At 40.1% G+C, this 14,056-nt stretch overlaps 1 protein-coding gene across 3 annotated transcripts in view; it reads right to left on the reverse strand.

Moving 5' to 3' along the window:
- Nucleotides 1-14,056, reverse strand: part of LOC129821387 (inactive dipeptidyl peptidase 10-like) — a 314,370-nt gene that overhangs the window by 28,109 nt on the left and 272,205 nt on the right. For all 3 annotated transcript variants that reach the window (XM_055879015.1, XM_055879016.1, XM_055879017.1), the window contains exons 15-17: nt 13,285-13,332; nt 12,180-12,301; nt 8,884-8,928 (exon numbers count right to left, since the gene is read on the reverse strand). In XM_055879015.1, the coding sequence (XP_055734990.1) occupies nt 8,884-8,928; nt 12,180-12,301; nt 13,285-13,332 (215 nt within the window). The remainder of the gene's footprint in view (nt 1-8,883; nt 8,929-12,179; nt 12,302-13,284; nt 13,333-14,056) is intronic.

Genomic DNA, 14,056 nt, shown 5'->3' on the forward strand with positions numbered 1-14,056 from the left:
CTGGCTTTTTTATGGCGGTTTTGGAGCAGTGGCTTCTTCCTTGCTGAGCGACCTTTCAGGTTATGTCGATATAGGACTCGTTTTACTGTGGATATAGATACTTTTGTACCTGTTTCCTCCAGCATTTTCACAAGGTTTTTTGCTATTTTTCTGGGATTAATATTAACTTTTCGCAGCAAAGTTCATCTCTAGGAGACAAAACGCGTCTCCTTCCTGAGCGGTATGACGGCTGCGTGGTCCCATGGTGTTTATACTTGCACACTATCGTTTGTACATATGAACGTGGTAGCTTCAGGTGTTTGAAAATTGCTCCCAAGGATGAACCAGACATGTGGTGGTCTACCATTTTTTTTCTGAACTCTTGGCTGATTTCTTTTGATTTTTCCATGATGTCAAGCAAAGAGGCACTGAGTTTGAAGGTAGGCCTTGAAATAAATCCACAGGTACACCTCCAATTGACTCAAATGATATCATTTAGCCTATCAGAAGCTTCTAAAGCCGTGACATAATTTTCTGGAATTTTCTAAGCTGTTTAAAGGCACAGTCAACTTAGTGTATGTAAACTTCTGACCCACTGGAATTGTTACACAGTCGTGGCCAAAAGTTTTGAGAATGACACAAATATTAATTTTCACAAAGTCTGCTGCCTCAGTTTGTATGATGGCAATTTGCATATACTCCAGAATGTTACGAAGAGTGATCAGACGTATTGCAATTAATTGCAAAGTCCCTTTTTGCCATGGAAATTAACCGAATCTCCCAAAAATATTTCCACTGCATTTCAGCCCTACCACAAAAGGACCAGCTGACAACATGTCAGTGATTCTCTCGATAACACAGGTGTGAGTGTTAACGAGGACAAGGCTGGAGATCACTCTGTCATGCTGATTGAGTTTGAGTAACAGACTGGAAGCTTCAAAAGGAGGGTGGTGCTTGGAATCATTGTTCTTCCTCTGTCAAACATGGTTACCTGCAAGGAAACACATGCTGTCATCATTGCTTTGCACAAAAAGGGCTTCACAGACAAGGATATTGCTGCCAGTAAGATTGCACCTAAATCAAACATTTATCGAATCATCAAGGAGAGCGGTTCAATTGTTGTGAAGAAGGCTTCAGGGTGCCCAAGAAAGTCCAGCAAGCGCCAGGACCGTCTCCTAAAGTTGATTCAGCTGTGGGATCGGGGCACCACCAGTACAGAGCTTGCTCAGGAATGGCAGCAGGCAGGTGTGAGTGCATCTGCACGCACCGTGAGGTAAAGACTTTTGGAGGATGGCCTGGTGTCAAGAAGGGCAGAAAAGAAGCCACTTCTCTCCAGGAAAAACATTAGGGACAGACTGATATTCTGCAAAAGGTTCAGGGATTGGACTGCTGAGGACTGGGGTAAAGTCATTTTCCCTGATGAATCCCCTTTCCGATTATTTGGGGCATCTGGAAAAAAGCTTGTCCGGAGAAGACAAGGTGAGCGCTACCATCAGTCCTGTGTCATGCCAACAGTAAAGCATCCTGAAACCATTCATGTGTGGGTTTGCTTCTCAGCCAAGGGAGTGGGATCACTCACTATTTTGCCTAAATAAAGAATGGTACCAACACATCCTACGAGAGCAACTTCTCCCAACCATCCAGGAACAGTTTGGTGACGAACAATGCCTTTTCCAGCATGATGGAGCACCTTGCCATCAGGCAAAAGGGGAACAAATCATCGATATTTCGGGTCCATGGCCAGGAAACTCCCCAGACCTTAATCCCATTGAGAACGTGTGGTCAATCCTAAAGAGGCGGGTGGACAAATAAAAACCCACAAATTCTGACAAACTCCAAGCATTGATTATGCAAGAATGGGTTGCCATCAGTCAGGATGTGGCCCAGAAGTTAATTGACAGCATGCCAGGGCGGATTGCAGAGGTCTTGAAAAAGAATGGTCAACACTGCAAATATTGACTCTTTGCATCAATTCCCTGTAATTGTCAATAAAATCCTTTGACCCTTATGAAATGCTTGTAATTATACTTCAATATTCCATAGTAACATCTGACAAAAATATCTAAAGACACTGAAGCAGCAAACTTTGTGAAAATTAATATTTGTGTAATTCTCAAAACTTTTGCCATGACTGTACATTGAATTCTAAGTGAAATAATCTGTTTGTAAAAAATTGTTGGAAAATTACTTGTGGTGTCTTTTGCTAACGTGTTTAGCTAATAGATTTACATATTGTGTCTTCCCTGTAAAACATTTTAAAAATCTGAAATGGTGGCTTTATTCACAAGATCTGTGTCTTTCATTGGGTGTCTTGGACTTGTGATTTAATGATATTTAGATGCTACTATTTAATTGTGACGCTATGCTAGCGATGCTAATCAGTGTGGGGGGGGGTGGGGGGTGCTCCCGAATCCGGGTTAGGTACTCGGTAGAGGTTAATCCTACAGCTATTGGATGCAGTAATCATGAGCCTGTGAACCAGAGTTACACTGTTAGCACTGTTGATGATGTAAAGAATATTTGCTGGTCTGTGGTGTGTAATGAGCTGCAACCAGACGCTGCACTTGAAACATTTATGAAATTTCTTATAACAGTTACTAATAAGCACACACCCATTAGGAAAATGACTGTAAAAATTGATCCCCTTGGATTGATAAGGAATTGAAAAATGGTATGGTTGAGAGGGATGAGGCAAAAAGTATGGCAAGTACATCTGGCAGCCCAACTGATTGGCAAACTTACCGCAAATTAAGAAGTCATGTGACTAAGCTAAATAGCAATAAACATAAACTATACTATGACACAAAGATAAATAATATAAAGAATGATAGTAAAAAGCTATGGAGCACCTTACATTAAATTTTGTGGGGAAAAGCCAACTCGGCTCCATCTTTCATTGAATCAGATGGCTAATTTATCACAAAACCCACTGATATTGCCAACTACTTAAATTACTTTTTCATTGGCAAGATAAACAAACTCAGCAACAAACGCTGAAAAGTATCCAAGTATATCTGACCAAATAATGAAAGACAAGAATTGTACTTTTGAATTTCACAAAGTCAGTGTGGAAGAGGTTATTGTCTATCAACAATGACAAGCCACCGGGGTCTGACAATCTGGATGGAAAATTACTTTGGATAATAGCGGACAATATTGCCACTCCTATTTGCCACATCTTCAATTTAAGCCTACTAGAAAGTGTGTGCCCTCAGGCCTGGAGGGAAGCTAAAGTCATTCCTCTACACAAGAATAGTAAATCCCCGTTTAATGTCTCAAATAGCTGACCAATCAGCCTGCTACCAACCCTTAGTAAACTTCTGGAAAAAATTGTGTTTGTGTCACGCCCTGATTTGTTTCACCTGTTCCTGTGATTGTCTCCACCCCACCAGGCGTCGCTTATTTTCCCCAGTGTATTTATCCCTGTGTTTCATGTCTCTCTGTGCCAGTTTGTCTTGTATGTTTAGTCAAGTCAACCAGCATGTTTTTCTCGTACACCTTTTCTATTCTCTTTTTTAGTCCTCCCGGTTCTGACCCCTGCCTGACTCTGGACTACTTTCCTGCCTAACTGAACATCATGCCTGCCCTGACCTTGATTCTGCCTGCCCTTCGGTACCTATTGGACTGATCTGCTTTTGACCTTTTTGCCTTTTTGCCTGACCTTTTTGCCTGACTAGTCTCTAGCCTACCCGTTTGGATTAATAAACATTGTACGACTCCAACCATCTGCCTCCTGTGTCTGCATCTGGGTCTTGCCTTGTGCCTTGATAGTTTGACCAGATACAATGCTATTTCACAGTAAACAAATTGACAGCAGACTTTCAGCACGAATGCACATGCAAATGACTGATGATTGGCTGAGAGAAATTGATAACATTATTGTGGGGGCTATCTTGTTAGACTTCAGTGCAGCTTTTGACATTATTGATCATAGTCTGCTGCTGGAAAAACATATGTGTTATGGCTTTACAACCCCTGCTACAATGTGGATAAAGAGTTACTTGTCTAACAGAACACAGAGGGTGTTCTTTAATGGAAGTCTCTCAAACATAATCCAGGTAGAAGCAGGAATTCCCCAGGGTAGCTGTTTAGGCCCCTTGCTTTTTTCCATTTTTACTGACAACATGCCCATGGCTTTGAGTAAGGCCAGTGTGTCTGTGTATGCGGGTGATTCAACACTATACACGTCCGCTACTACAGCGACTGAAATGACTGCAACATTTAACAAGCGCTGCAGTTACTTTCGGAATGGGTAGCAAGGAACACGTTAGTCCTAAATATTTCCAAAACTAAAAGCATAGTATTGGACAAATCATTCAATAAACCCTAAACCTCAACTTCTTCTCTTAATGAATAATGTGGAAAATGAGCAAGTTGAGGTGACTAAACTGCTTGGAATAACCCTGGATTGTAAATTGTCATGGTCAAAACATATTGATATAACTGTAGCTAAGATGGGGAGAAGTCTGTCCATAATAAAGCGCTGCTCTGCCTTCTTAACAACACTATCAACAAGGCAGGTTCTACAGGCCCTGGTTTTGTTGCACCTGGACCACCAAAATTGCATTTGGTTCAGAACAGGGCAGCACGGCTGGCCCTTAAGTACAAGGAGAGCTAACATTAATGTCATGCATGTCAATCTCTCATGGCTCAAAGTGGAAGAGAGATTGACTTCCTCATTACTTGATTTTGTAAGAGGTGTTGACAAGCTGAAGGTACCGAGCTGCTTGTTTAACATACTAGCACACAGCTCGGACACCCATGCATACCCCACAAGACATGCCACCAGAGGTTTCTTCACTGTCCAGAACAGACTATGGGAGGTGCAAAGTACTACATAGAGCCATGACTACATGGAACTCTAATCCACATCAGGTAACTGATGCAAGCAGTAGAATCAGATTCAAAAAGCAGGTAAAAATACACCTTATGGAACAGCGGGACTGTGAAGTAACACAAACATAGGCACAGACACATGCATACACACACCTGATAACCTACGCACTATACACACATGTGCATATGGATTTTGCGTTGTAGATATGTAGTAGTGGAGTATGGGCCTGAATGTATTGTAATGTTTTTCAAATTGTTTAACTGCTTTAATTATGCCGGACCCCAGGAAGAGTAGCTGCTGCCTTGGGTTGGCCTGACTGTCAAAGACCAATATGGTATTTGTCATTTTAGGTCATTCAGAGTACATGTCACTGTTTCTAATATCATTTTTCACACAGGGCGCCTTTCCTGCGCCGGGTGGGCCGGTTGCAAAATGTATTGCAGAATTATATCCACTTCTCCACTACACCACTGGTGGGCCTTTTATCTTAGTGCTCTTAGAAGCAAGTGGAATTACAGTGCCTTCAGAAAGTATTCATACGCCTTAATTATTCCACATTGTGTTGCGCTCCAGCCTGAATTCAAAATGGTTTAAATTGAAAAGAATACCCACTTCCACACACAATACCCCATAGTGACAAAGTGAAAACATGTTTTTAGAAATGTTAGCTAAATTATTGAAAATTAAGCACCTTTTGCAGCGATTACAGCTGTGAGTCTTTCTAGGTAAGTCTCTAAGAGCTTTCCACACCTGGATTGTGTCACATTTGCCTATTTATTTATTTTTATTCTTCAAGCTCTGTCAAATTGAATTGGTTGTTGATCATTGTTAGAAAAACATTTTGCCATAGTTCAAGTGGATATAAATCGAAACCTGGCCACTGAGGAACATTCACTGTATTCTTAGTAAGCAAATCCAGTGTAGATTTGGACTTTTAGGTTATTGTCCTGATGAAAGGTGAATTCATCTCCCAGTGGAAAGCATACTGAACCAGGTGTTACTCTAGGATTTTGTCTGTGCTTAGCTCCATTCTGAAAATAAGTTATCCTGAAAAACTCCCCAGTCCTTAATAATTACAAACATACCAATAACATGATACAGCCACCACTATGAGAATATGGAGCCCATGCTACTCAGTAATGTGTTGTATTGGATTGGCCCCAAACAAAACACTTTGTATTTAGGACTCGAAGTGAATTGCTTTGCCACATTTTCTTCAGTTTAACTTTAGTGCAGGATGGATGCATGTTTTGGAATATGTTTTATTCTGTACAGGCTTCTTTCTTTCCACTCTGTCATTTAGGTTAGTATTTTAGAATAACTACAATGTTGTTGATCCATCCTCAGTTTTCTCCTATCACAGCCATTAAACTCTAACTGTTTTAAAGTCACCATTGGCTTGATGGTGAAATGCCTGAGCTGTTTCCTTCCTCTCAACTGGATTAGGAAGGATGCCTGTATCTTTGTAGTGACAGGGTTATACATCATCCAAAGCATAATTAATAACTTCACCATGCTCAAAGGGATAGTCAGTGTCTTTTTTTTTACCATCTACCAATAGGTGCCCTTCTTTGCGATGCATTGGAAAACCTCCCTTGTCTTCTGTCGTAAGCTGTGTTTGAAATTCACTACTTGACTAAGGGACCTTACAGATAATAGTAAATGTGGGGTACAGAGATGGGGTAATCATTCAAAAATCATGTTAACCCCTATTATTGTCACGTTCTGACCCTAGTTCTTTTGTATTTTCTTTGTTTTAGTTGATCAGGGCGTGAGTTGGGTGGGTTATCTATGCTTTGTGTTTCTATGTGGGGTTTTCGTTTGGCCTGATATGGTTCTCAATCAGAGGCAGGTGTTTGTCATTGTCTCTGATTGGGAACCATATTTAGGTAGCCTGTTTTGTATTGGGTTTTGTGGGTGATTGTTCCTCTTTCTGTGTTTGTTCACCATACGGGGCTGTTTTGTGTTCGTTCGTGTATTCGTTATTTTGTTTGTTTGTTTCAAGTATTCATATTAAAATGGATACTCACCACGCTACAGATTGGTCCGACCTTTCTTACTCCTCGTCAGATGAGGAGGACGAATTCCATTACAATTATTGCATACATAGTGAGCCCACGTATTATGTGTCTTGTTAAGCACATTTTTATTCCTTTGGGCTTTCCGTAAAAAAGAGGTTGCATAATTATTAACTCAAGATTTCAGCTTTACATTTTTTTTTTTTGTCAAAATGTGTAAAAACTAAATTCCACATTCACATTGTGGGATAGTGTGTGTAAATCTGTGGCAAAAAAACACACAATTGAATCTATTTTAAATTCAGGCTGTAACACAACAAAACGTGGACAATGTCAAAGTGTGTGAATACTTTCTGAAGGACCTTTATATTAGACTTCTAAAGCTTTTTGAACAAGGTAAGTTTTACTGGGGGAAGTCGGATAATGTAATTATGTGCAAGAGCTTTTGTCAAACTCCAAGGTCCTCTGATAATACTAATCCCGTGCGTACCGACATCCTTACAATGTCTGAGAAATTACAGAGTTTGACAAGTTTTGCTCGCAGTTTGAGCAAGAAAACAAGAACGGATTTCAAAGCTTGATGCTTAAAACAAAAGGCAGCACATATATTTCATATGAATTACCTACAATCAACTTTCACAGTGAATATTTTTGTTCATACACTTTGTGCCAATGGATTGAACTTGAACGTTGCCAAATGTGTCAGTTTACTTCAATGTGCAATCAAAAAGTATGTCTACCATAGATCGCAAAAATAATAATTATGATCACACTTCCTCAATTTAAATATTATTGGGACACCTATACATTTGGCAGCCAAGCACGAGTTATCAGTGTAGCTCATTATAGTCCAGACGTGTTGAAAAAACCTCCAGGCTTCCGTCGTGAGTCAATTGAATAAAAAAGTTTAAGAGTTAGATTAATTTATCCTGTCTGAATCGTCCTCTGAAATAACGCACATGCTGGGGTAATAGGTACAAAATCAATTAGTAATACTACTCCTGTCCGAATACATTTGGCGCGTGACGGTTTAGACTTATTTTTCAAGTCTGAAGTAAAAAATATAGTAAAACTCAAGTGCAGAGAAAATATGTTTTTCATGTTTTTCCAGCACGTGTTTTTCCAGCACAGACTTTGTGTGGGTTTTAAACATGGTCCTTGATAACAAACCAAGGCCCAATTGTTTGGCCCAAGACTTTAAATGTCTCATAAAACTAGATGCATTGTATTTCCTAACCCATAATAAGATGTTGGTTGGTCTACAATTATGACAGAACTAAATGTTGTACATCAAAATAATGAACTATAGTCAGCCTTTGACCAGCATGCTGCCTGCAGTGCTGCCCGCATCGGAGTTCGACCACTGTAACATTATCAGTGTCAGACGTACAATTGACTAGGTGTGCTATTGATCTTGTCGCAACTGGCAGCATAAATTTCAGACCCACTGCAGTGCAGAAATGTTACTTTCTCCAAATACATCTTATACATTCAAGTGTTTGTCAATGATGGTTTTTAAAATAATCAATTTCCTCCACATGGAACTACAAAACGAATGCCTATTGTATATTCCGTTTTCGCCATCTAAGAGGAAACTGAATGGAATGGAATTTATCCAGCATTTTTTTATAGAAACACAAAATAAATAGGCCTCTCATTATGAAATCACCAAGGCCCCAAAGTTCTCAGATGTGGATTGGAAGGTCTGGCCAAATAATCCTTGCCAATTTAAAAATGTCTTGCCTTTTTTCCCACTGCATCTGTTAACATTCAAGACGAAACAGAAATCCAGACATGGACGGCGTAAAGGAAAATAATGAAATTAAGACAACGAGGGGGTCGTTTCAACGAGGGTAACAGTGAGAGGGGAGCTGGCATATTAAAGAGCAAATCCTCAATATTTGAACAAAATGAGCAATGGCTGTTTTTTTCATCCTTTCAACGCTTGTTGGTTCTGGCAAAACACCAATGTTCCAAGTTATCTTGCCAATTGCTAAAATAAGTTCATGACATGACCATCAATTGTGGAAGATTAAGTTGAGTTCTTACTGGAATTATTGAGGCTGTGTAAGATCACAGTGGGTGCTCCCGGACCTGCAAGAAATACAAAAAAGTTAGACATACAAATGTATCCGATCTAGCACCTCCCAAGCAGGGTAGCACGGTCACAAATACAATACAGCAGCCTTTCCAATCCCCTAGCTGCTGTCACAACCACTGTCACCACTGTCACTTCCCCTTCTTTACCCATTACAGTCAGTGGTTAAAGGTCATTCAAACTGCCTCTAATAACCTGGGCTTGTCAAATTAAGTCAATTCTATTCAGCCCCCATTGGAAGACACCCACACTGAGGTTAATAAGATCTAGCAGTCGCTGTTCGGCTGCCCAACCCTCCACAAATCACTCCTACAGCAACTATCAGACCTGTTTAGTCTGAATAGCCCCTCTATTTGAATAATGCTAGCTGAGGTAATGGTGATTTAACAGCCACACACTGTTGCCATGAATGGTAAGCATCTGAGACTTTTAAAGCCCAGCATTGATCAATGAAGAGTAAGCTTTGTTTCATTTCCACCACTTAAGGCAAGTTTTATCATGCCTTACATAGGCTTTTTTTTAATTAAAAAAAGATACGATATTATTCACAACAATGCAGTGTTAAAACTCTTAAGGGGCGCTGGCCAACAACAAAATTGCAAACTCAGTAAAAGAAAAGGGCTGCTATTTTGTCACACAGAGAAATAGTTTCTCATTTGTGTTACCTGTTTGAAAATGGTAATAGTATCCATTGCATTTGATGGAGGGAATTAACTAGCTTTAATATGCTTGACTAAGGAGCGACAAGCTACTTGGTTTCTACTGAATTTAGCCTTATCCTCAGATGACGTGCTAACTGCATTGTGTTTATAGCTCACAAACAGAAGGATGGTACATTTTGTCCATTAACTTATGGTACACAAGACAAACACACTCGAGCATATGGTTAAAACAAACCTTAGCAATAAACAACTGTGGCGGCAATTAACTGGTACGCATGGCACCATAACAACACCTAAAGCAATTATACACCATAGAGCGACTATTTTTATTATATTTTTTGCTTCTTATACGTAATTGTCTGATGGTCTCTCTCCACACTAAATGTTAAATAATGATAGATTGCCAAAGGCAAACCCCTGACATCTGTCAAATGGGTTGTGGCTCGAGGGGCAACTGACACAAAAATGGTTGACTACATTGGAAAAGACAACTTTATTTGAACTATAATTGATCTCAAATGGATCTCCGATTATGTTTGTTTAAAGGAGTAAATTTGCATAAATTATGTTAGACTCTAAATCACAAAAATAAAAATGTTCTGGCCTTTATGAGAACAATTATTTTTAAACAATTTTGACAAATTCATACATACAAGGGGCGGCAGGTAGACTAGTGGTTAGAGCGTTGGGCCAGTAACCGAAAGGTTGCTTGATTGAATCCCCGAGCTGACGTAGTAAAAATCTGTCATTCTGCCCCTGAACAAGGCAGTTAATCCACTGTTCCCCGGTAGGCCGTCATTGTAAATAAGAATTTGTTCTTAACTGACTTGCCTAGATAAATAAAGGATAAATGAAATACCATAGAATTATGAAAACATTTGCATAAAGACCTTTTGCTCCTAGCAGTTTGTTGGATGGAGTGTGCTAAATATGCTTGCTCACTATATACAGTACCAGTCCAGAAATTGGACACACCTACTCATTCAAGGGTTTTTCATAATTTTGTATATTTTCTACATTGTAGTATAATAGTGAAGACATCAAAACTATGAAATAACACATATGGAATAATGTAGTACCCAAAAAAGTGTTAAACAAATCATTAAAATATTTTGGATTTTAGATTCTTCAAAGTAGCCACCCTTTTCCTTGATGACAGCTTTGTACACTCTTGCCATTCTCTCAACCAGCTTTATGAGTAATCATTTTCCAGCAGTCTTGAAGGAGTATCCACATATCCAGGATGTATCACAACTGGCTGTGATTGGGAGTCCCATAGGGCGGCGCACAATTGGACCAGAGTTTGGCCTGTGTAGGCCGTCATTCTAAATAATAATTTGTTCTTAACTGACTTGCGCAGTTAAATAGAGGTTAAATAACTATGCTGAGCACTTGTTGGCTGCTTTTCCTTCCCTCTGCGGTCCAACTCATCACAAACCATCTCAATTGGACTGAGGTCGAGTAATTGTGGAGGCTAGGTCATCTGATGCAGCACTCAATCACTCCCCTCCTTGGTCAAATAGCCCTTACACAGCCTGGAGGTGTGTTTTGGGTCATTGTTCTGTTGATAAACAAATGATAGTCCCACTAAGCGCAAACCAGATGGGTTGGTGTATCACTGCAGAATACTGTGGTAACCATGCTGATTAAGTGTGCCTTGAATAAATAAAAAAAATCACTGACAGTGTCACCAGCAAAGCACCCCCACACCATTACACCTCCTCCTCCATGCTTCACGGTGGGAACCACACATTTGGACTCATCAGACCAAAGGACAGATTTCCACCGGTCTATTGTCCATTGCTCATGTTTCTTGACCCAAGGAAGTCTCTTCTTATTATTGGTGTCCTTTAGTAGTGGTTTCTTTGCATCAATTCGGCCACGAAGGCCTGATTCACGCAGTCTCCTCTGAACAGTTGATGTTGAGATGTGTCTGTTACTTGAACTCTGTGAAGCATTTATTTGGGCTGAAGTTTCTGAGGCTGGTAACTCTAATGAATGTATCTTCTGCAGCAGAGGCTGGTTGAGATAATGCCAAGAGTGTGCAAAGCTGTCATTAGGGCAAAGGGTGGCTACTTTGAAGAATCTCAAATATCAAATATATTTTGATTTGTTTAACACTTTTTTGGTAAGATGTATCTCTGATCATGTATCTAAGTCTAAGCAGATGATGCATTGGTTGGGTTTAGCAAATGGCTTAGCTGGCATACCTTCACAGTCTATAATAAATGGTTAGTTGATGTTGGTTCCTAATATCTTTAAATAACCTCTCAAAGAAAGTTGATGCTCTGGTTCTCTAAGCTCTACCAATATTTATCTGTCTTAAACAAAGAAAGACGAGTAGTGCTATTATTTAGTTGAATATTAGCCTTCAAAATGATGCACTGCTTGTTTTAGCATTTAGCTTAGCTGACTAACTGTAAAATGACATGTATGGATTAGCCTGCTTGTGCTATATTGGCACTATGGAGCATTGCTATGCAATAGACTGTCTAAGTTAGCAATTAGTTTACGTTGCATTGGCCTGCTAGTGCTATCTTGGTGCTAGCTGTCTGTGTTAGCATTTAGCTTTGCTACTAGCTTACCTTTACAGTGGAGGAGGATGTGCTGATCACTGGGGTTTATCTCAGCATCGAAGAACAGACAGTGGGCCTTATTTAGCTCACACGTCAGACAGTGTCGAGGGAACAACCCCACAGTCTTCACACTGAAAGGAAGGGGAAGAGGGAAGATTAGGAGACCGTTTTAACTTCCACTGCAAATCCTAAAGAGCAGGCCTATTGAGGATCTAGCACCAGTGGCGTTTGCAGTTTGCACATGATATTTACACTCCACAGAAATGAAGAGATGAGCAATGTTGAGGTTGAGAGTTCATTAGTTCACCTGAAAGCATTTGAAATGTAATTAAGCCCATTCGACCTCATCAAAAGACCAGCTGGATTTGGATAAGGTTTGTTGAAAAATTGAATTATTACCTCTCCAGACTTCAGACTCTTTATAAGAGTCAGGTAACTGCCAAAATATTGGAAACACTTGAGTAAATGAGTGATACAAATTATATTGAAAGCAGGTGCTTCCACACAGGTGTGGTTTCTGAGTTAATTTAGCAATTATCGTCCCATCATGCGTAGGTTCATTATTTTGGATACCATTTCTATGCCCCAATATGATGGCAATGCCCCCATTCACAGGGCAAGAGGGGTCACAGAATGGTTTGATGAACATGAAAATGATGCAAACCATATGCCATGGCCATTTCTGTCACCAGATCTCAACCCAATTGAACACTTCTTGGTGATTCTGGAGCTGCGTCTGAGACAGCGTTTTCTACCATCATCAACAAAACACCAAATGATGGAATTCCTCGTGAAAGAATGGTATCTCATCACAGTTCCAGACACACAATCTTTGCAAGGTGCATTGAAGCTGTTCTGGCTCGTGGTGGCCCCAACGCCCTATTAAGACAATTCATGTTGGTGTTTTCTTTATTTTGGCAGTTACCTGTATTATCGGGTGTACACAATCTTACATCAAGAGCGTCTCTATATTTCTGTATGCACAAAACTTCAGCTGTTTACCGTTGTTATAACATGTCCTACACAAGAGGGAAATGATAGGCGATAAGACGGACTGTAAAGCAAAGGGGAGCTGTCAAAAACAAGATTCATGACAGGTTGCTAAATGTGTCACCTGAAAAGCTGTCTTCTCCGTGGTGAGCCTTCAGTGCTGAGGAAATAACTGTATGCAGGAAACAAACAAGTTAATTGGGTTTCAAAGAAGATCGGTGGCCTTTGTTAACACGGTTATGCCACAAATAGTGTACATGCTCAAGCAGCATTCATCCTTGTACTTCATAAGCAATGTACATGACATTCAGTCTTGAGGCATTAGGCATTAGGTGTTTATTGGTGTCAAGTTGAGAATAATAAAATCTGCCTATTTAGCAAAAATATCATGCTAATCCAGTTACTACCCAGTTTCACACTCAAGGTTATGTGTTTTACGACAAGTAAATTCGTAAACCTCCTTTTCCCACCATGCACTATGGTGTGTTGCCTGTGATTGGTAGTTACATTGGTCTGAGAATTAGATTCAGAATCTACCTGACAACATACAAAAGTAATATCACAAAGCCCCTCATAACATACAATCAAGTTGGCTCCAATAGACACTGTGTTAACTAACCTCCAGATGCGCTTCAATGCCATACACCTCTCCTTCCGTGGCCTCCAACTGCTCTTAAATGCAAGTTAAACTAAAAGCATGCTCTTCAACCGATCACTGCCCGCACCTGCCCGCCCGTCCAGCATCACTACTCTGGACGGTTCTGACTTAGAATATGTGGACAACTACAAATACCTAGGTGTCGGGTTAGACTGTAAACTCTCCAGACTCACATTAAACATCTCCAATCCAAAATTAAATCTAGAATCGGCTTCCTATTTCGCAACAAAGCATCCTT

Source organism: Salvelinus fontinalis, chromosome 23, assembly GCF_029448725.1.
Source record: "Salvelinus fontinalis isolate EN_2023a chromosome 23, ASM2944872v1, whole genome shotgun sequence".
Lineage (NCBI taxonomy): Eukaryota > Metazoa > Chordata > Actinopteri > Salmoniformes > Salmonidae > Salvelinus > Salvelinus fontinalis.